This window comes from Eubalaena glacialis, chromosome 3 (genome assembly GCF_028564815.1).
Source record: "Eubalaena glacialis isolate mEubGla1 chromosome 3, mEubGla1.1.hap2.+ XY, whole genome shotgun sequence".
NCBI classification, from domain to species: Eukaryota; Metazoa; Chordata; class Mammalia; order Artiodactyla; family Balaenidae; genus Eubalaena; species Eubalaena glacialis.
Window position 1 is genome coordinate 86,045,316 of NC_083718.1, and position 19,642 is coordinate 86,064,957.

General features: G+C 39.0%; 1 protein-coding gene across 2 annotated transcripts; it reads left to right on the forward strand.

Moving 5' to 3' along the window:
- Window positions 1–3,075: 3,075 nt before the first annotated feature.
- ANP32E (acidic nuclear phosphoprotein 32 family member E) lies at window positions 3,076–18,377 on the forward strand. Of its 2 annotated transcripts, XM_061186065.1 has the most exons (7): window positions 3,081–3,475; window positions 6,318–6,467; window positions 6,950–7,072; window positions 8,154–8,319; window positions 9,726–9,907; window positions 15,344–15,398; window positions 16,064–18,377. In XM_061186065.1, exons 1-7 carry the CDS (start codon window positions 3,422–3,424, stop codon window positions 16,132–16,134), a joined length of 801 nt encoding a protein of 266 aa, XP_061042048.1. In that variant the 5' UTR covers window positions 3,081–3,421; the 3' UTR covers window positions 16,135–18,377. The 2 variants fall into 2 exon arrangements, with proteins under 2 accessions (XP_061042049.1, XP_061042048.1); XM_061186066.1 differs by lacking the exons at window positions 8,154–8,319; window positions 15,344–15,398; window positions 16,064–18,377 and having other exon boundaries at window positions 3,076–3,475; window positions 9,726–9,890.
- Window positions 18,378–19,642: the final 1,265 nt, after the last annotated feature.

Below are 19,642 nucleotides of genomic sequence, written 5' to 3' on the forward strand. Positions count from 1 at the left end.
CACTCTTTATTCTACCATTTAAACCCTGCCTCATTACTTCAGCTTAAAACATGTTTTACTTCACGAGTTTGGCCTTTTTCCTGACTCTATTTCTTTTTTTTTTTAATTTAAAGAAATTAAAAAAAATTAAAGTGTGGTTGATTTACAATGTTGTGTTAGTTTCTGCTGTACAGCAAAGTGATTCAGTTATATATATATATGTATATATTCTTTTATTTATTTATTTATTTGGTTGCGCCAGGTCTTAGTTGTGGCAGGCAGGCTCCTTAGTTGCGGCTCACAGGCTCTTTATTTGTGGCATGCAAACTCTTAGTTGCGGCATGCCTGTGGGATCTAGTTTCCTGACCAGGCATCGAACTCCGGCTCCCTGCATTGGGAGCGTGGTGTCTTAACCACTGAGCCACCAGGGAAGTCCCTATATATATATTCTTTTTCATATTCTTTTCCATTATGGTTTATTATAGGACATTGAATATAGTTCCCTGTGCTATACAATAGGACCTTGTTGTGTATTCATTCTATATATAATAGTTTGCATCTGCTAGTCCCAAACTCCCAATCCATCCCTCCCCCTTGGCAACCACAAGTCTGTTCTCTATGTCTGTGAGTTTGTTTCTGTGTCATAGATAAGTTCATTTGTGTCATATTTTAGCATCCACATATAAGTGATATCAAATGGTATTTGTCTTTTTCTTTATGACTTACTTCACTTAGTATGATAATCTCTAGGTCCAGCCATGTAGCTACAAATGGCATTATTTCATTTTTTTTAATGGTATATATATATACACACACATACATACACATACACACTACATCTTCTTTATCCATTCATCAGTAATGGACATTTAGGTTGTTTCCATGTCTGACTGTATTTCATTCTTTTATCCTTCATTTAGCTCCATACACCTGTCTGCTAGCCTGGTAGTATTCTTCTTCATCCAGCCCCTTCCCGGGCACATTTCTTTCTGTGTACTAGCCCTGTGGGGAATTTTTATTCCCCTGCATCTTATTTATCCTGGCTTCTTGATTAAGACTAGAAAGTTTCAGGGTATTGAGGTAATGGAGATAAGAGATGATATGAGGGTGGGGACAATGGGTATGGGGGGTAAGGCCCACTTTCGTGGATCCCTGTCTATGCTTACTATGGTGTACTTTGTGCAGTTACTATCCAGTGGTGAAATGAATTCATGGCCTTTCCTCACATTCATTATTTCTAGCCCACTCTCCCATTCTGTCTACTATGTTCTGTTACAAAAGCCCTACCATTTAACCCCCAAAATCATCTCTCCCTTGAAATTCTTTGGCTTCCATACATTTTTTTTCACAAATTCACCTCCTTCTTTTCTACCTGCTCCTCAATTTCTTTGACAACTATGGTAGACAACTTCTCTCTCCTCTTTCCCCTCAACCATGTTTTGCTCTCCTTTGCCTGATAAGTCTTCTTATATACATTCTCTGTGGACATCTTATTTTGTTCTCATGCCCTCAACTATCACTTATATGTGGATGACTCCCAAATCTGAATCTCCCTCCCTGAACTCTCTCTGAGATTCCATTCCAGAATTCCAGACTCTGCAATGGCTAGTGGGATCAGAACACAGGACTTCTTCCTAAGCTGGTACTAAAATGTGCTTCCAGGTTTCTTTGTACCCCTTTTTTCCTTCTCTTGTTTTTAAAACTCTTCCTTGAACTGTTCCTCAGTTCATTTTGGTTCAATTTTATATCATCTTGGCTTCCTTTGGCCTGTATTCAAACAAACAAACAAACAAACTAAACTAACTCCAAATACCTGCCCCCCGCCATGTCATTTTATACCAAAAGCTCTCCCTCTCCCGCTTTTTCATCTTCATAAAATTTCCTTTTCAGGGAATTCAAAGGAAACACTTGGCAAGGAAAAGACAATCACTATTTTGTTTTCCTTTAAAGTACTTAACATGCCAAATACCAGATATTTACATTTTAAATGTAAGCCTATTTGAGGAGCTGTGTGTCTCGGTATGGGAGGAGGGGTGATGTGGAGTGGTTAGAAATCTGTTAGGAAATCCTAAGGTCTCTAACTTGAGAAACTGGAAAAATAGCAAATAAAACACTCAGCTCTGGGAGAGGTTGTACTCAGTCACCCACTTCCTTCCCCAAATCATCTGGAATTTCTTTGGGTATTTATCCTGAGAAAGGTATAAGGGAATGGAAAGGACAGAATTTAAGCAAGACCTAAGAAAAACTAGACTCTCAAGACAAAATTTTTAAAAATCATTCTTACACCTCTTTGATATTCCACATTGACAGACTTTTAAAAGCACATTTAAACTACAGATTTCCATGGAAACCAACCAAAGGGATTTTAGAAAGGAGAGGCATTGCAGTACCATTTCTATGCGCGTTGATGTCTGATTTTCGTTAGGCCAGCACTGTTTTCCCTCCAAGGTCTTAGTGTTTATTACAGCAACAATTACCTCAGTAACAATTCCACCAGGGTAGTTTTATTTAAAGGTGCCTAACTTATACCTCACCCAACTGCTTTCAAAATCGTTCAGTCCTTCCTGCTGGAAGTTAAACTACCATCTTTATCCCTGCTCTGGTTCTGCACCAGAAGCCTATCTCCGGCAGGACAGTGCCACGAAGGCGTCCTTTTTATGTGATGTGCACATTGCTGTACACTTTGGCTGCAAAGCAGGAGCTGTGCTTTAAAACCGCCAAGAGCGGGTGGGTGCCGTGTGCTAAATTATCTGTCTCGCAACTTCCACACGTAAGAAGGATGCTTTCTTCCTTCCTTTAACACTAAAAACAGGCAAAACAAAAACAAAAAAAAACCCGACAGGCTTCAAAACCGTCCGATCGCCTAGGGAAAGCGCGCCAATCACACAAAGAAAAGGAGGGGGGCTATTGGGATTCAAAATCATTTCCCCGGGACGAACACCTTCCTGGACCTATCGGAGTTAACTGCGCGCTTGGTCGTAACCAATAGGCACAGTGTTTCTGGCTCAGGTCCACCCTAAAGACTGATAGACATTTATGTAACCCAGTGGAGTAGTGAGATGCTGAAGAATCAACCAATACATTCGGGAGGTGGGTGGAGTGTAGGCCAGGGGGTTGGCGGTGCCGTGTCATGGAGGCTCAGTCTCCGAGCAGCCATTGAAGGGGAAGGAACTGCGGGTGTGTGTATGTGTGTGCGTGTGAGTGCGCGCGCGAGTGTGTGGACAAGGAGGTGGGGGCAGCTGAGTTAGAGTCCCAACTCCTTGGACTCCATTTGCTATTCCCTTATTTCTCCCCCACACCTATCTGGTGGTGGTGGTGGGCGTTTATATTTGCGTTTCTTTTCATTCATTTCCAAATCTTTTAAAATTTTAGGGTTGGGGGTAGTGGGAAAGGCAGGAAAAGGTAAGGGAGGAGAGTAGTAGCAGAAGAGCAGGAGGAGGACATGGAGATGAAGAAGAGGATTAACCTGGAGTTAAGGGACAGAGCCCCGGAGGAGGTGAGATGACTCAGCCCCCTCCCCTTCCTCACCAGCCCTGTATTCGGAGGATCGGGTTTCTGGGGGTCCTGGTGGGTGTGTGGGGCGGGGTAATTAATTAACCCCCATCTGGGGGTAGGACTGGGGGAAAATATTTAATTTTAACTTTTAAATCATTAAAATCTTTTACTTAAAATGGCGAAGGGTTTAAGTTTCTAGGGGCGTTTTTGTGTGTGCTTGGGGGCTTAGCCCCTTCTCTCCTCGAGTCAGGCGTCCTGGCCTCGTGGAGGCGGGAAGCGGGGTGTTGGGGGCCGCTCGGCCGCTTCGCTCCTCACGTTCCAGCTCCTTGGGGCCGGCGGCGTGGGCGCGATCCCCCAGTCCCACTCGCCTCTGCCGCAGCCATCGTCGCCTGAGAAGTTAGTCCAACTTTTCTGCAGTGCTGCCAACTCTTTTTTTTGGGCTGGGGGGCGTCTCCGGCCTCGAGTCCCCTGGGCGTTGGACGACGTCGCGCCGGGCGCGGGCTGGGGTCGCTCGCGGAGTCCGCGGACGGCCCACTGCTGGCGGCGCCCACTCCCCCGGGAAGCGGCGCGCGCCGCCCGCCGCCAGGCGGAATCTGGGTCAGCGGCCCGTTCTTCGGCCGCGGGTAAGTTTTGGGACTCGTCGCAGTGACCGGAGGTGGGGAGAGGACACGAGGCTTTATCCCCTTCGTCCCCTCGCGGTGTAACGAAATTCGGCGTGTCGTATCGTGGTGGCTGCAACTCCAATTTTGATCCCTGGAGACGGTTTCACAAAACTCAACAAATGGGTTGTAGAAGTTTCGTGTTTTCAAGATGGGCTCGGCGGAACTAAATGATGCGCTCTCGCTGCTGTCGCCTTAGTTAAAGAGACGGGGTTGGGAGGGGCCACGTGAGGCGGGGTCGTGGTCAACTTTTCGGGGGTCGGGCGGGAGGCGTTTCCGCCTCCTTTTCGCGGGCGCCTCCTCGGCTTCACCGAGCTCTCCCCGCCCGGGGCGGAGGCGCTAGGGGAACGCGGGCTGGGAGGCGACCCCCTTTTTCCTTGGGGAGTCCCCGCCTCTTGTGGGGTTTCCCGTCGGTCGGAGCGGCAGGTCGCGAGAGCGGGGCCCATGGCCAACGAGGAACCTCGCATTTCTGGTCGCAGAGGAAAATGTCTATAGGGTCTTGCTAATTGCGGCCTCTGAAATAAACCCCAGAATTGCAATATAAGGGATATAATTTTTTTCCAGCAGGGGTGGAGGTGGTGCTTGTGCATACCAGCGTGGAGGATGAGTAGGGTTTGTTCGGTGGGCTGTGGCGGCGTGAAGGGTGGGAATCCAAAGTCTTTATGTACTTTTAAAAAAGTCTCTGTTTCGCTGAAATTGGTAGATAGCAGGGAGGAGGAAACAGTACTATCATCCCACAGATAACTTGAAGTTTCCTAGGGCCTAGTCTTTAGGGGCTTAAGGAAAAAACAAACAAAATCAAAGTTAAAATGCTGTCTCGAAGAAGCACACATTTCGAATACTCTTCTATGTCTTGGGTTGGAAAAGTGGGTTTGCCCCTCCTTCCCCATTCTTATACCTATCCTATCCCTAGTAATTTCCTTGCCAGTTTTGGGGAGTGCCGGATGTTGCCTTTTTGCAGCCTCTCCTCCTTCCCCTGTGGTGTAATAACGGTCTCCTATTTGTATAGTCCTTTACAGTTTACGAAGCGCTTCTCCTGTTTGTTGTTTCCTCCTTCCGACAGACTTGTAAGGTGGATGGTATTGTTGTAGAATCCAAATTAGCAAACGGAGTCTCAGGGCAGTGAAGTTACTTACTCAAGTGGAAGAACTTGTTTTCTGACACCAAACCTAGTGGCCCTCTCTCCTCCACTCAGCTAGACTAGGGGTCAGAAGACTTACAGTGGAGGCACAGCTCCGCCACATACTGTGACTGACCCTAGGCAGTCATTCTTACCCTCTGGGCCTTGGCTTCCTCCTCTCTAAACAGATTATGATGCCTTCTTTGCTTCCTGAAATAATTATGTCATGTTCAAATAGAGAAGGTAGCATTCCTTGTTGCTAATTTTTATTTCTCAAAATACCTCAAACATATTTTTGCATTGAGAATGGAGAGCCAGGGTTTCCTGCCTCCCTCTTAAGATTAAGTCCATTTAGGCCCACACCAGAAAGTTTTGTTACAACTCTGACCTAAGAGAGGATCCAGCACCCCCTTCCCAAGACTGGGGAGAAGTCACAAAAATTCTACCGGGGTGGCAGGGAAAAATAACATTTTGTCAAGGATGTGTTGTTCTGGGTGATATTGTTTCGCCTCGATACTAGAACAAATAACATCTGAACGCTGGGCTGTCTCAGAAGGAGCTTTCTAACATTTCTTCATGAAGGGTAACAAGGTATTTTTGAGTTATGGTGACATTTATCAACCAAAATAAGGGGGTTTAATCTGAAAAAGTGAATAAAACAATTTCCTTTCTTCTCCCTGCTGTTTTAGGACTCACTTAAATCCTTTCTCAGTAGCCTTGGTATCCCCTCATGCATAAATATATGCCCTGATGTTGAGGGTCTTTTTTATGAGGGTCAGAAACAATTTTCACATGGAACCTTTTTCAAAGTCTTATTTTTTATGCAATTAAAATTTTTTTATTAGTGATTTGAAGCAGGCATTGAACTTCTTAGTCCAAGTTTAAATTTTAAAAAGTTAACTTATAATGATGACTTAAGACTGTATTTCAATTTGGGGGGAGAATGAAAAGGATCTATATGAGGGAATTGGTGGTTTTAATATTCACATTTCCAGAGTGTCAGGACCCAGGTCTTTTGCTAAACAGACTGCAAACTAAAGAATCATTCATATTCTCTCTTATAGGTGACAGAGTTGGTCCTTGATAATTGCCTCTGTGTCAATGGGGAAATTGAGGGCCTGAATGATACTTTTAAAAAACTAGAGTTTCTGAGTATGGCTAATGTGGAACTAAGTTCACTGGCCCGGCTGCCCAGCTTAAATAAACTTCGAAAGGTAAGCTGGCACTAGGCGTGAAAGCATCATGATGTTGATGCCGTGGGCTATTATGTATATTTTTTTCCCAAATGAAACAACCATTCTGCCTTTTAATTAGAAGGTTCTAAGTTTCTAGAGGTAAGAAAACGGGTTATGTAGGATTTTGAAATCAGCTGTCATATTACTTTTGGAAATTTAAATTGACTAATGAAATCGCTTTATGGCATGAATTTAACATCTACCAAATGTTTTTCTTTGAAACATAAAATCCAACTGTTATACAACTGGAACCAAACCTGAGTTAGAAGTCTGTTATATAGAGATTCTAATATTTTATTTGGCAGTCATAGGTGGGATTTTGGAAATTAAAGACTGTGACAGTCCCTTGAAGCCAGAGAGAATGACAGTTGTTTTCTTCTTTAAATTGATACATTTGAGAAATCTTTGATGTGTCCTAAGCCTTCACCATTCTTTGTTTTCTCCCCATGTTGAATATATAGTTGGAACTTAGTGACAATATAATTTCTGGAGGCTTGGAAGTCCTGGCAGAGAAATGTCCAAACCTTACCTACCTCAATTTGAGTGGAAACAAAATCAAAGATCTCAGTACAGTAGAAGCTCTGGTAAGTGGAAAGGTTTGTCTCTAGACTTGCTTTTTTTGGTTGAATTTTTCTGAGATTTGCTTGAATTTTATCTTACTGACTTGTATTTATGTCACTCTTTTGAAACGTCTGAATTTCTTATATGTTGTGATCTAGATGATACTGCTTTATTTTCCTTTGGAGTAAAACATTCAGATATTTTTAAAAAAAAATAAATTTATTTACTTTACGATTTTATTTTATTTTTTTTGGCTGCGTTGGGTCTTTGTTGCTGCGCGCGGGCTTTCTCTACTTGCGGAGAGCGGGGGCTACTCTGCTTTGCGGTGCGCGGGCTTCTCATTGCGGTGGCTTCTCTTGTTGCGGAGCACGGGCTCTAGGTGCGCAGGCTCAGTAGTTGTGGCGCATGGGCTTAGTTGCTCCGCGGCATGTGGGATCTTCCCAGACCAGGGCTCGAACCTGTGTGCCCTGCATTGGCAGGCGGATTCCTAACCACTGCGCCACCAGGGAAGCCCCAGATAAATTTTTAAATCAGTGAGAAATTTATTTTATCATCAACTTCAGGAGCTGAATATCTGGTTTTAAAATTTCCAGTATTTTCTTAAATTCTATTCCTTTTTCTTTCTTCTTGATTATTTTTATTTGCTCCTTTGTTTCCTGGTATGAGGGAAGGAAAAGGAGATGAAGTGAAACTCTGAAAATTGTTGCAATGATTTTTTTAAAAAAAGCTTGGGAGGAGGTTGAAATTGTTGAAAATAATCTTGACTGTGGATTTAAACTAACCATGTTATTGTTGTTGCCTATTTAGGCACAGATTCAGTCAACAAAGTATACTGAGTGCATACTATGAGTAAGGCACTAAGCCAGGTGCTAGAGATACAGCAGTTACCAAAACAAAGTTCCTACTCCCATGGAGTTTACATGCCAGGGCCTCATTAAGAGAATTAGCTGTGCTTGATATAATAACCCTTCATTATAAAATTCTAAAAATCCAAAAATCATTCTCTTGATTTAAAGTTGTATACATGTTCTGGTTCATGAATTAAAAATAAATAACATGAGATTTAAAATCTTGAATGTAATTTTTAACTTTTTACTTTTCCAGCAAAATCTTAAAAATTTGAAGAGTCTTGACTTGTTTAACTGTGAGATCACAAACCTGGAAGATTATAGAGAAAGTATTTTTGAACTGCTACAGCAAATCACGTACTTAGATGGATTTGACCAGGAGGATAATGAAGCACCAGACTCAGAAGAAGAGGATGATGAAGGTAATCATTCTTTTTTTTTTTTTTTTTTTTTTATTTATTTATATTTATTTTATTTATTTATTTATTTTTTGGCTGTGTTGGGTCTTCGTTTCTGCGCGAGGGCCTTCTCCAGTTGCGGCGAGTGGGGGCCACTCTTCATGGGGCCACTCTTCATCGCGGTGCGCGGGCCTCTCACCGTCGCGGCCCCTCCCGTTGCGGAGCACAGGCTCCAGACGCGCAGGCTCAGTTGTGGCTCACGGGCTTAGTCGCTCCGCGGCATGTGGGATCCTCCCAGACCAGGGCTCGAACCCGTGTCCCCTGCATTGGCAGGCAGGTTCCCAACCACTGCGCCACCAGGGAAGCCCGGTAATCATTCTTAATACGCATAAATGTGTCACAGTTATAGCCTCCAGTCTAGCTGGCAAATTAGATTGGGCCTGGGTATTTAGGTGTGGGAAAAAAAAGACGTTAGTAAGACAAAAATTTAAAAACTCATAGCCTTAGTCCTGTATTCGTTCAGATTTCTGATAGCTTTGGGGAATTTAATGATTGTTATAATATTAAGCTCCATGATATTTTATATTTGTGTAAACTTAACCACCACCCAGTAAAAGTGGTAACTTTTAAAATAGTACTAAAAAAAAATAAAGAACCATTCATCACATAATTATCCATACAAGTCACAAAGTAGAAACAACCCAAGTGTCTATCAACTGGTGAATAAACAAAATGTGATAAATCCATACAATGGAATATTATTCAGCCACAAAAATGATTGAAGTACTGATACATGCTACAGTGTGTGAACCTTGAAAACATTCTGCCAAGTAAAAGAAGCCATACTCAAGCCACATATTGTATGATACCATTTATATGAAATGCCCAGAAGAGGCAAATTCGTAGAGACAGAAAGTAGATTAATGGTTGTCAGGGCTGCGGGAGAGGAGGATGGTGAGTGACTGTTAATGGATATATTTTTTTTTTTGGGGGGGGTGATGGAAATGCTCTAGAGAGTTGAATATACATTTTTGGATAAATGGGTGACTAATAGATCAGATGACAGAAAAGCTGTTGTCAGTAATGGGACACTTACTACTGGTTGAAAAGTTTTTCACATGTAAGAAGAAATTTGATAGATAAACAGTGTTATAAAATGATGGAATGATGGACAGGCAGGTTTTGAAGTGTCCACGAAGTAAAATAAACTTTAGTCCATGTAATGTTTTGATGAAAAATCTATACGTTCGGAAAATTTTAATATTTAGACACCATATTTCTCAAACAGTAAATGGGATGTTATAAAAGAGAAATCTTAAAAAAAAAAAAATCACCCTAAGATACTTTCTACCCATTGGCTTACGAGTTTGAGGGGCCAAGGCAAAAACATTTGCCCAGACATTTGCTTATCTTTTAAAATATTTTTAAAGATGGAGATGAAGATGATGAAGAGGAAGAGGAAGATGAAGCTGGTCCACCTGAAGGATATGAGGAAGAGGAAGAAGAAGAGGAGGACGAGGATGAGGATGAGGATGAAGATGAAGCAGGCTCAGAACTGGGAGAGGGAGAAGAGGAGGTGGGCCTCTCATACTTAATGAAAGAAGAAATTCAGGTGAATAGACCTTCTTATGTGCACTGAAAATTAACTATTTAGGCATAGGGTTAAGTAATATAAAAAGTAAGTGGTGTAGAAATCTGAGAGTTGTTTCTAACTTGTGTGTGTGTGTCTGCCTGTCTTTTTTCCCACTGCCCCCCAGTTCATATTATATCCAGATAATCATAAACCCTATGATTTTACCTCCTAGATAGCTTTCAAATCCGTTCTTCCCTCAGCAGCATGGGATAGTGGAAACACTTTACAAATGTTTCTGGGCCTCAGTTTCTGCATTTATAAAACTGAGATTATACCAACTTCATAGGGTCGTTAAGGATTTAACAAACTAATATGTGTAAAGTATCTAGTTGCTGGCACGTTATAGGCACTCATGAAAACTTTCCTTTCCCCTAATTATTTCTTGCATATGCTTTTCTAGTAGTTTTCTAAATGGTCTCTTTGAGAACAGCATCACCACTTTGTTGTATCCTCCATAGTGCTTGCCTGTGTAGTCTGCATGCAAATGTGATCATATCACTAGCCTGCTTGAAACCCTTTAATGTTTCCCTGTTGCCACCAAGACATACAAGGCCCTTCATTATCTAGCCTCTGCTACCTTCTCTAGCTTCATCTCCCTCAATACCAAATTAAATCATCACACGAAGCTGTTATTGCCTTTCTGTATACACATTGTTTACTCTATCTGAAATGACTTTCTACCCATGCCTTCTAATGAACTTAACTTTCTTTTTTCTCAGGTAAACATAAATATACTAAAGCATGTAAAGTGGACTGATTTTATGTACAACTCCATGAAATTTTATATATGTACATACTTGTATAACTACCACTCAAATCATGCCTCGTGATTCTTTAAACACTCAACTCTGGCGTTGCCTCATTATTGAAGCTTTCTGTAATTTTTAAGAGACAGTCACTCCTTCCTCTGTTACCTTTGAACCTTGATTAGGTGTATGTTGCCTGTAGACACTTCTGTAAAAACTTGTTTATTTGGCCACTTCCTACTAGATAGCTCCTTCAGGGGAGGGCTGTTCATTTTTCTATCTCAGCATCCAGTACATTGACTGGGACATAGTAGGTTCACAGGAAATCAGTTGACTTGAACAAATGATCTTTAGTCCCTGGAAGTTTAGATAAGTTATTTTCTCCTAATGTTAAATTATTGTTTTGTTTTCATAATTCATAAAGTAATATTTATTATTAAAAATAACATCTCTTATTTAGACTAGAAATTGTATTTTTATTTGTTCTCCTAATGACTTTTACATTAGTTAGACAGACAATATCACTGATTAATGATGATTTTTCTCTGATACCATTTTTTTAAAAATTTTTATTATTTATTTTATTTATTTATTTTTGGCAGTGTTGGGTCTTCTTTGCTGCACGCAGGCTTTCTCTAGTTGCGGTGAGCGGGGGCTGCTCTTCGTTGCTGTGCACGGGCTTCTCATTGCGGTGGCTTCTCTCGTTGTGGAGCACGGGCTCTAGGCGTGCGGGCTTCAGTAGTTGCGGCACGCGGCTCAGTAGTTGTGGCTCACGGGCTCTAGAGCACAGGCTCAGTAGTTGTGGCGCACCGGCTTAGTTGCTCCACGGCATGTGGGATCTTCCCGGACCAGGGATTGAACCCATGTCCCCTGCATTGGCAGGCGGATTCTCAACCACTGCGCCACCAGGGAAGCCCTCTGATACCATTTTAAATATGGAACTAGTGTAGAAAAAATGGGACTTAAACTTGTTTGGGACTTTCGTGAGTTAGCTTTACAATAATGAAGAACAGAACTTTTAAGTATTTTAAGTATTCAGGGAGAAAGGCAACCTATTCAGTTTACATCAGCATACAACTTGAATATTTTTACCCTAAGTTTTAATTTACTTAGTAAAATAATGGACTTGTTATTTTGCAGTTTGACTTTGTTTTGTTTTGTTTGTTTGTTTGTTTGGCTGTGCTGCACTGCTTGTGGGATCATAGTTCCCTGACCGGGGATCGAACCCATGCCCCCTGCAGTGGAAGCATGGAGTCCTAACCACTGGACCACCAGGGAATTCCCTGCAATTGACTTTTTTTTTCTCTGCCAGTAATTCTTCTTTAAATAGTATTAAGTCATTTAAAAATGACCTTCAGCTAACTGCAAATGTTTATGTTTATCATTCCATTGAGTACTGGGAAATATTAACTAAAAATGATGTGTTGGAGTATAGAGCAAACATCTCTAAGATAATACATACAACATTAAGTCAATGTGGTACCCAGGTAGCTGGGACCAGAAGTTTTCAGTCATGACGAGATAATTTGGATGTTTTTTAAAATGAAGTCTTGTTTTTATTTTTTAAAATAAATTTATTTATTTTATTTTTATGTATTCTGGCTGCATTGGGTCTTTGTTGCTGCACGCTGGCTTTCTCTAGTTGCGGCAAGCAGGGGCTACTCTTCGTTGCAGAGCACGGGCTCTAGAGTGCAGGCTCAGTAGTTGTGGCACACGGGCTTAGTTGCTCCGCGGCATGTAGGATCTTCCCGGACCAGGGCTCAAACCCGTGTCCCCTGCATTGGCAGGCGGATTCTTAACCACCGCGCCACCAGGGAAGCCCGAAGCCTTGTTTTTAGAAGCTAAGAGCCAAAGAAACTTCAGAGACTATAAGATTTAAAAAAGAAATTAGAAGGAAATAGAAATGGTATTTGATTAGCTATGTTTTGTTTGAGTCTTATTTCTATTTCAGCTGCTCTTCAGAGGTAAGGAATTAATATGTATAAAGAAGGACTTATGTATGTGTAGTATACTTCATTAAAAATGGAGATGGGGGGGCTTCCCTGGTGGCGCAGTGGTTGCGAGTCTGCCTGCCGGTGCATGGGACACGGGTTCGAGCCCTGGTCTGGGAGGATCCCACATGCCGCGGAGTGACTGGGCCCGTGAGCCACAACTCCTGAGCCTGCTCGTCTGGAGCCTGTGCTCCGCAACGGGAGGGGCCGCAATAGTGAGAGGCCCGCGCACCGCGATGAAGAGTGGCCCCCGCTTGCCGCAACTGGAGAAAGCCCTCGTGCAGAAACAAAGACCCAACACAGCCAAAAATAAATAAATAATAAATAAATAAATTAAAAAAAAAATGGAGATGGGGGCTTTAGAAGAATTGGGAATTATGGTGTTCTTGCACTATTCATAGTACAAATGAGGAAACATTTTATTACCCACTAGTTAGGAACTAAGACCATAATCTTTACAGAGCAAGTCTCTCGTAATCTAATAGATGATATTTTTTTTAAAAAGGCATAAAAACATGAATTGATTAATCATGTTTTGTTTAAAACAAAATCCAGAGAAGTAATTTGCTTTTTAGACTTGGGCTTTTCTAAATTATCATGAATAAATGTGATTAGTATTTCAAGTGGCTTTTAAAAAATTATAAATATTTAAATACCCTCATTTATCATTCCTTGCAGATTTGAAATGTTTAAAATGTCCTTTTCTTTCTCCTTCTTTTCCTCTCTCTTTCCCCACTCTTCCATCCCCTCTCTCCTCTACCCCTCTTCTCTTCCTTTCTTTTCTTCTTTAAATGTAAGCCCACACGTTCTCCTGATTTTTACTATAGTTCCTTAGTTTATTTGCTACCCCATCTATTGCTTATGCTCCTGGCAGCTTGGGTGTTCTGGTATGGAATGTTTTAGTGTTTGAATTGACTGTATAAGAATGATTTCTGATATAAGTGTCATGCAGTTTAGTTTCTCAGGGGCTTTAAGCTAAATGCTGAAAACATAGGTTCTGTTTAATATTTCTAGACACAAATAGAGCTGTGGATACTTTGAAAAGTATGGGTTGTCCAAGTTTTTCCTAACTACCCAGCAGTTCTTAACATTTGCCATTTAAACTATTTTTAAGGAGGAGTAAACTATTTTGGGGTTGGAGGGGGGACCCTAGCTTGATTCCATTTTTTCAAACATATATTGGAACTTAACCGTTTGGAACACAACCGAGCACAAGGCGGTAACTGTAAAAGGTATACGTAACAAAAGACATTTTCTTTGTAGGAGAGTATTCAAGCCAGTATTCTAATCCTGTTTTCTCTTTTATATTCAGTTCTCTGGTAAGCTTGTTGATCTATTTTCTGAATCCGTAGCAGATTAAAATTGAAATAGTAACTAACTGCAAAAGAGAAGGCATAAAAACTAGGGAAAGATACAACTCAAAGTAGAGGCCACGGTCATTTTAAAAAGGAGAAAACCATCTTATATATATTAATAGGCTTTGAGAGAATCGGCATATACTAATTTATTGTACTGCTCATGGTCACAATGGTGACTATGACAATTCAAGAAAAAGATTTGTTAGGTTTAGCATAAAATGGTAGAAGTGTGCAATGCACTTTAGAGATTTTATCCTAGTTGGCTAAAGTAAAAAAAAAATGGTTATGATGTTTCAAGGCTATGTTTAAATCTTAGCTATCCAGAACAACTCATTCCACAGGAGTTGTAGATCAAGTTTTATTGTGATTTTAATTGACATTTGCTATTTTGATGTGTAGATTTTTAGATGTAGAAGGAACTTAGAGATCTTTCTATATGAATACTTTCTTTCATTGATTGGAAAACTAAGGTCCAGAGAGATAAGTGACTTATTCAACACGTGTAGCTGTGTTCAGGCTAAGATTCAGGTGATCCTTCCTCAGTCTATAAAACAGAAGACTGTGTCTTTGAAATAGTCAAAAGTTACTCTGTCCATTAGCCACCGTGCACATTTGTTTATTTAGTTAAAGTAAAATAAAATTAAAATTCAGTTCCTCATTTGCACTGGTCACATTTCAAATGCTCAGGAGCCACCTGTGGCTAGTGGTTACTGTATTGGACAGCACAGATACAGAACATTTACATTGTTGCAGAAAGTTCTTTTGAACATTTCTGGTCTCAAACATAACTTGTTTTCACGAAGAAACTAGATTTAGTTGGGTTTTTAAAAAAGACCTCTGTAAGTGAGGCAGAGGTTGTCAGAACACAGGATGACCATAGTTTTTTCTCCTGTTGGAATGTATTATTATCAAACAGTGAATAGCCCATGTCATGGCTTATTTATTCTTAAACTGAATTTTTTTTCTTTTAATTGAAGTATAGTTGATTTACAATGTTGTGTTAGTTTCTGGTATATGGCAAAGTGATTCAGTTATACATATATATGTATACATTTACATACTCTTTTTCATATTCTTTTTCATTATGGTTTATTGCGGGATATTGAATATAGTTCCCTGTGCTATACAGTAAGACCTTGTTGTTTATCTATTTTATATATAGTAGTTTGTATCTGCTAATCCCAAACTCCTAATTTATCCCTCTGCCACCCCCTTTCCCCTTTGGTAACCGTAAGTTTGTTTTCTATGTCTGTGAGTCTATTTCTGTTTCGAAAATAAGTTCATTTGCATCATATTCAAACTGAATATTTGAATCTCAAGGATGAAGAAGATGATGATGACTATGTTGAAGAAGGGGAAGAAGAAGAAGAAGAGGGTGAGTTACATTAGCCATTCAAAAATCCTAAAAAGCTATTATTCATGGATTTTAAAGAATGAGTCTATAATTCAAATTATCACTGATCTCTTTGATGTTGGTAACATATAATAGAATTCCTTGAAAGGTGTAAAACCTTTTTTAAAGAGGAGTTTTCTCAGGGTATTCATTAATTCCATTTAAAAGAAAAAAACAGCTTGTAACATTTATTTTCTAAACAGTAATGAAGAGATAATGGAACCATAAGCTCAATTTATTATTTTCTTAAGGCCTTTCATTTTGGAGGGGGTGAAACCTTATTTATAAGAGAGGAACAGTTGAACTCCAGATAATGCCCATTTTAGATTTGCTCTCTGCTTCTCTTTACCTAGGCCTTTCAAGAAATTTAAAAATTCACTAACAATTCCAATGATGTCAAGCCCTTGGTTTCTTGATCTGTACTTCATGATTTGGCCACAAGGGTGCATAGCAAGCTGTCATTATTTATGGATTTCTAAGTCTATTAAGGCTGTTTCAATACTGAAATTGAAAGTAATGCAGAGGGGAAACTTAACCTATAATTTTCTTACGCCATTAACTTTTCACTAAGATTCAAAATTCTGTAGCTTAACAAATATTCATTTGTTAAAATTAAGTATTTTACAGTTTTCCTTTTACTCTTTCAGAAGAAGAAGGTGTTCGAGGGGAAAAGAGGAAACGAGATGCTGAAGATGATGGAGAGGAAGAAGATGACTAGATCATTCTAAGACCAGATTCCCTAATGTTCCTGGGTGTGCAATAGAGTGATCACATCTTCTTTGTTTCTTCATGTACGATAGCTATCCCTACAGAAGATAATGTGTAACTTTTTATAGGAAAAGTGTGGTTTTACTATTTTTGCCTTACCATTCCAAATAAGATTAACTAGTCTGTTAATGATCATATTGTATGTAGAGAAAAATTTTCATTGACCCCATTGTGAAATTCCCTAGCAATTTATTTAGAATCTTAATTTTTCTAATTAAAGCTCACTGTGTTAGTCATTTTTAGCATAATTAAAACATGATTGCTTTTACACAGGCGTAATATGGTGCATTTCATTCATAGGGTTTTAAAGTTATTTATAAATTAACTGAAATAACAGTTGGCTGGAATCTGGAATGAAAATAGTCTCTTGAATGATAAGTTGGTTATTTTTTTAGAGGCAACCCAGAGATCTTTAGTTTGAAGGCAGTGACTTTTTTTTTTTGGCTGAGGGTATTTGGGTGCTTTTTTGTCACATGAGTAGCTTGGAAAGTAGGAGCAGAATAGTAAAGGTTCTATTCAACAATATAGTTCATGGCTTTTGTGAAGGCTTCTAGAACCTTTTAAGCCAGGTGACTAAGAAGATTTTAGTTTTCAAGGAAAAATTGCTTATACTGAGTTCAGAGACATGTAGGGGAGCCCTTTCTTCTTCAAGTCGAAGATCATGACCTGCCAACGGTTGTTATTTTGTTTTAAGTGTGCATTCTTCGTTTTCCTCTCAGTGTTTCTTTTATGATCACCTCCCTTTCTTGTTTCACTCACCTTTTCTCAAAAAAGAGTTGGAAAACTTATGGATACCCAAGATGACTTTGTCTTATACCTCAACCACCTTTTCAGACCTGTCTTAGCTTTAAACAAGCTAAGTGAAAGAAATTGAGTATTTTCTGAAATACGAATATTATTATCAATACAGTTTTATGCAACAGACTCTGCTTACTGTAAATCTCTTTCTTGACAAGATGTACAGACTGTATTAGGAGGATGAAGAAAGAAAAGAAGCAGAGGAGGCTCTTGGAAGCAGCATGTGTGTTCCTCAAAAGTCAGAACAATTGCCTGTTGATAATTAATGAGACATTCAAATCAGATTAGCTTCCCAAATGATTAGATACCATTCTGCAAAGTATTTCTAATTTTCCTGAGTAGAACCTTTAATTATTCTTTCTATAGTTTTAAAGCATTACCAGATATAGCATTTAATTGAAATATACTGGACAGTTGGAAAAATATTTGAAACTAAATCAATATTAAAATTAAGATTTGGTTTCAGGTGGATGTCCATTAAAAATAGAAAAATATTTGGGATAACTGTGAGTGTGTGTTTCCTTATACAGCTACTAAATATAATATTATGAGTAGGCAAGTACATCTCCTTTTTTTGTTGTGGAGGCTCCATGTTCAAGGCAATTGCTTTCTTAATTTTGGCTATCTAAAAATTTTTCCCTCTTTGTTTTGAATATTTGTAAGTTTTTAAAAAGTTAGTATCAGCAAATTAATGGAAGTTATACTTTCGTACTGGGACACATTTAAATTACTGAATATAGTATTGCTTCTTTTTTGGTTTAAAATGTATGACGGGGTTTTAAAGTAAAAAATGATGAAGTTATTTGTGGATAAACTAAAAAAGTTGCATAACTGACTGAAATAAAACTGTTGGGATAAGTTTAGTGGGGGGGTTGGAATCTCCAAAAGGCTAACATTTTACTCCTTTTTAACAATTATAATGCCCTGTTTTAGTCCGTTAAGGGTTCTCATTGCATAGTATGCCAGATTATAAAATACTTATTTTAAAAGTTAAATCTATATATTGACTTTCTTATCAATCATCTTATTGTGCAATCAAAATGAGAGTTCTTTGGTTTGAAAACAACACTTAGAGCCTCCAAAAAACTTTTTAAGACTTACTTAGCTTTGTGGGTGGTATTTTCATGCAAATAAGTAAGGGTGGGTTTTATATTTTGTAGACGTTTTTGGTCCTATTTTAATGCTCTTTGTATGGCAGTATGTATATAGTGTGTTGAATTCCTCAAAACCCTCCTTAAAAACTTTGAAGTTAATACTTTTGTGCAACTGTGTTTTGAATAAAGCCATGACAGTGTTAAAAACAAACAAAAAAATGCAGTACTCCTGATTATTCTTTTATTATTTCTGACTGTTCTGTGTTTTTTTTTCTGTGACTGCTGTAACTTAAAGTTTTTGAAACCGAATTGCTTCAAATAAATTGAAGATTTGTTGTTAATGATTAGTTTCACTGTATGACATTCATTTTTTGAACACCACCATTGGGGGCTTTGAAGGTCTTTTTAGAAACAGAATCAGCTTGAAAGTTAACATTCAAACGCTTGGATGTGATATGAGGTACTACAATGTAATAGTTTAACTCATCAGCTTACTAACTTTTTTTCCAAAGAGCAGAAAATATTGATTTTCCTTTTGGAGTTGCAAATTGAGCCAGTACTTTTTGTATTTTGATTTGAAGTAATAACTTATTACCTACAGTTGAAGTAACTATATCTGTAGTTAACTAAAGTGATTATAAACCTCTTGTACACCAAATAGTTTTCTAAAATGAGTCCAGAGTCTCCATTAGTACTGTATAATGTTTATCTTCAGAGTCCTTAGGTAATGTAAATATAAATAATTCTTGCATGTTAACCTTGAGTAAATCCAACCTGAATCAAACATTTTTTCTGCTCTCATTTTGGCTTTCCTGTGATAAGTGATTTTTAAAATGTTTCATTTGTAGACAAGTCTGGAATCTATTTTATAAAGTCAAGGCATAAGTGTAATGTTAAGTAATGTTTTCATGATTGCTTTTCAGTTTAATATCGAAAGGGTATTTTAATTATGGAATTCTGCTTCCTGAGAGATGGAAAATATTGAAGTATATTTCAACTGCAGGAATTATTTATTGAAATTAGTATGGTATTTTTTGGTTTTATGGCTTAAAATATTCAAAGCCTTTCCCCTCTTGGTTAAAGAAGATGGTAGAAATACACTAAAAGTTTTTGGTGGAGGTGTTAGGTAAAGAAGCAATTCTGTGACAGATTGTGATTCAAAAATACTTTTAAGTATTGTTTATTCCTCGTTCTATATTTTAAAGAGAGGCTTTGGAACACGTGACATTCTCCCCGTTGCTGAAAATTTCCCCTCTGTTGTTCCTAGTACTGGATGCAATGATATTCTGCAGCTATTGCTTAATAATAGCATTCTACTACTGTATTCCTTTTTCATGTACTAATCAGCCTAAGATTTGAGAACCAGGCTTGGGTAATTTGGCCTGAGGCAGCTACTTGTGTTACTACTAGTCTAATGAAGAGCCCTAACTTGAAGGAGAACAGGTTCTACCACAAAATGGAAATTACAAAATGATTTCCAGGAGAATCTTTAAAAAGGCTTTATATATTGGTAAAATACTTTTATACAAATCTAGCCACTTTTTTGGGTGGTAAGACCCTGAAGCA

Bases quoted from the DNA above. Each gene is read 5' to 3' on its own strand.
- ANP32E (XM_061186065.1), top strand. From the start codon at position 3,422: ATGGAGATGAAGAAGAGGATTAACCTGGAGTTAAGGGACAGAGCCCCG. The intron at 6,468-6,949 runs GTAAGCTGGCAC...TTGAATATATAG, and splicing joins GCTTAAATAAACTTCGAAAG to TTGGAACTTAGTGACAATAT. The intron at 15,399-16,063 runs GTGAGTTACATT...TTACTCTTTCAG, and splicing joins GGAAGAAGAAGAAGAAGAGG to AAGAAGAAGGTGTTCGAGGG.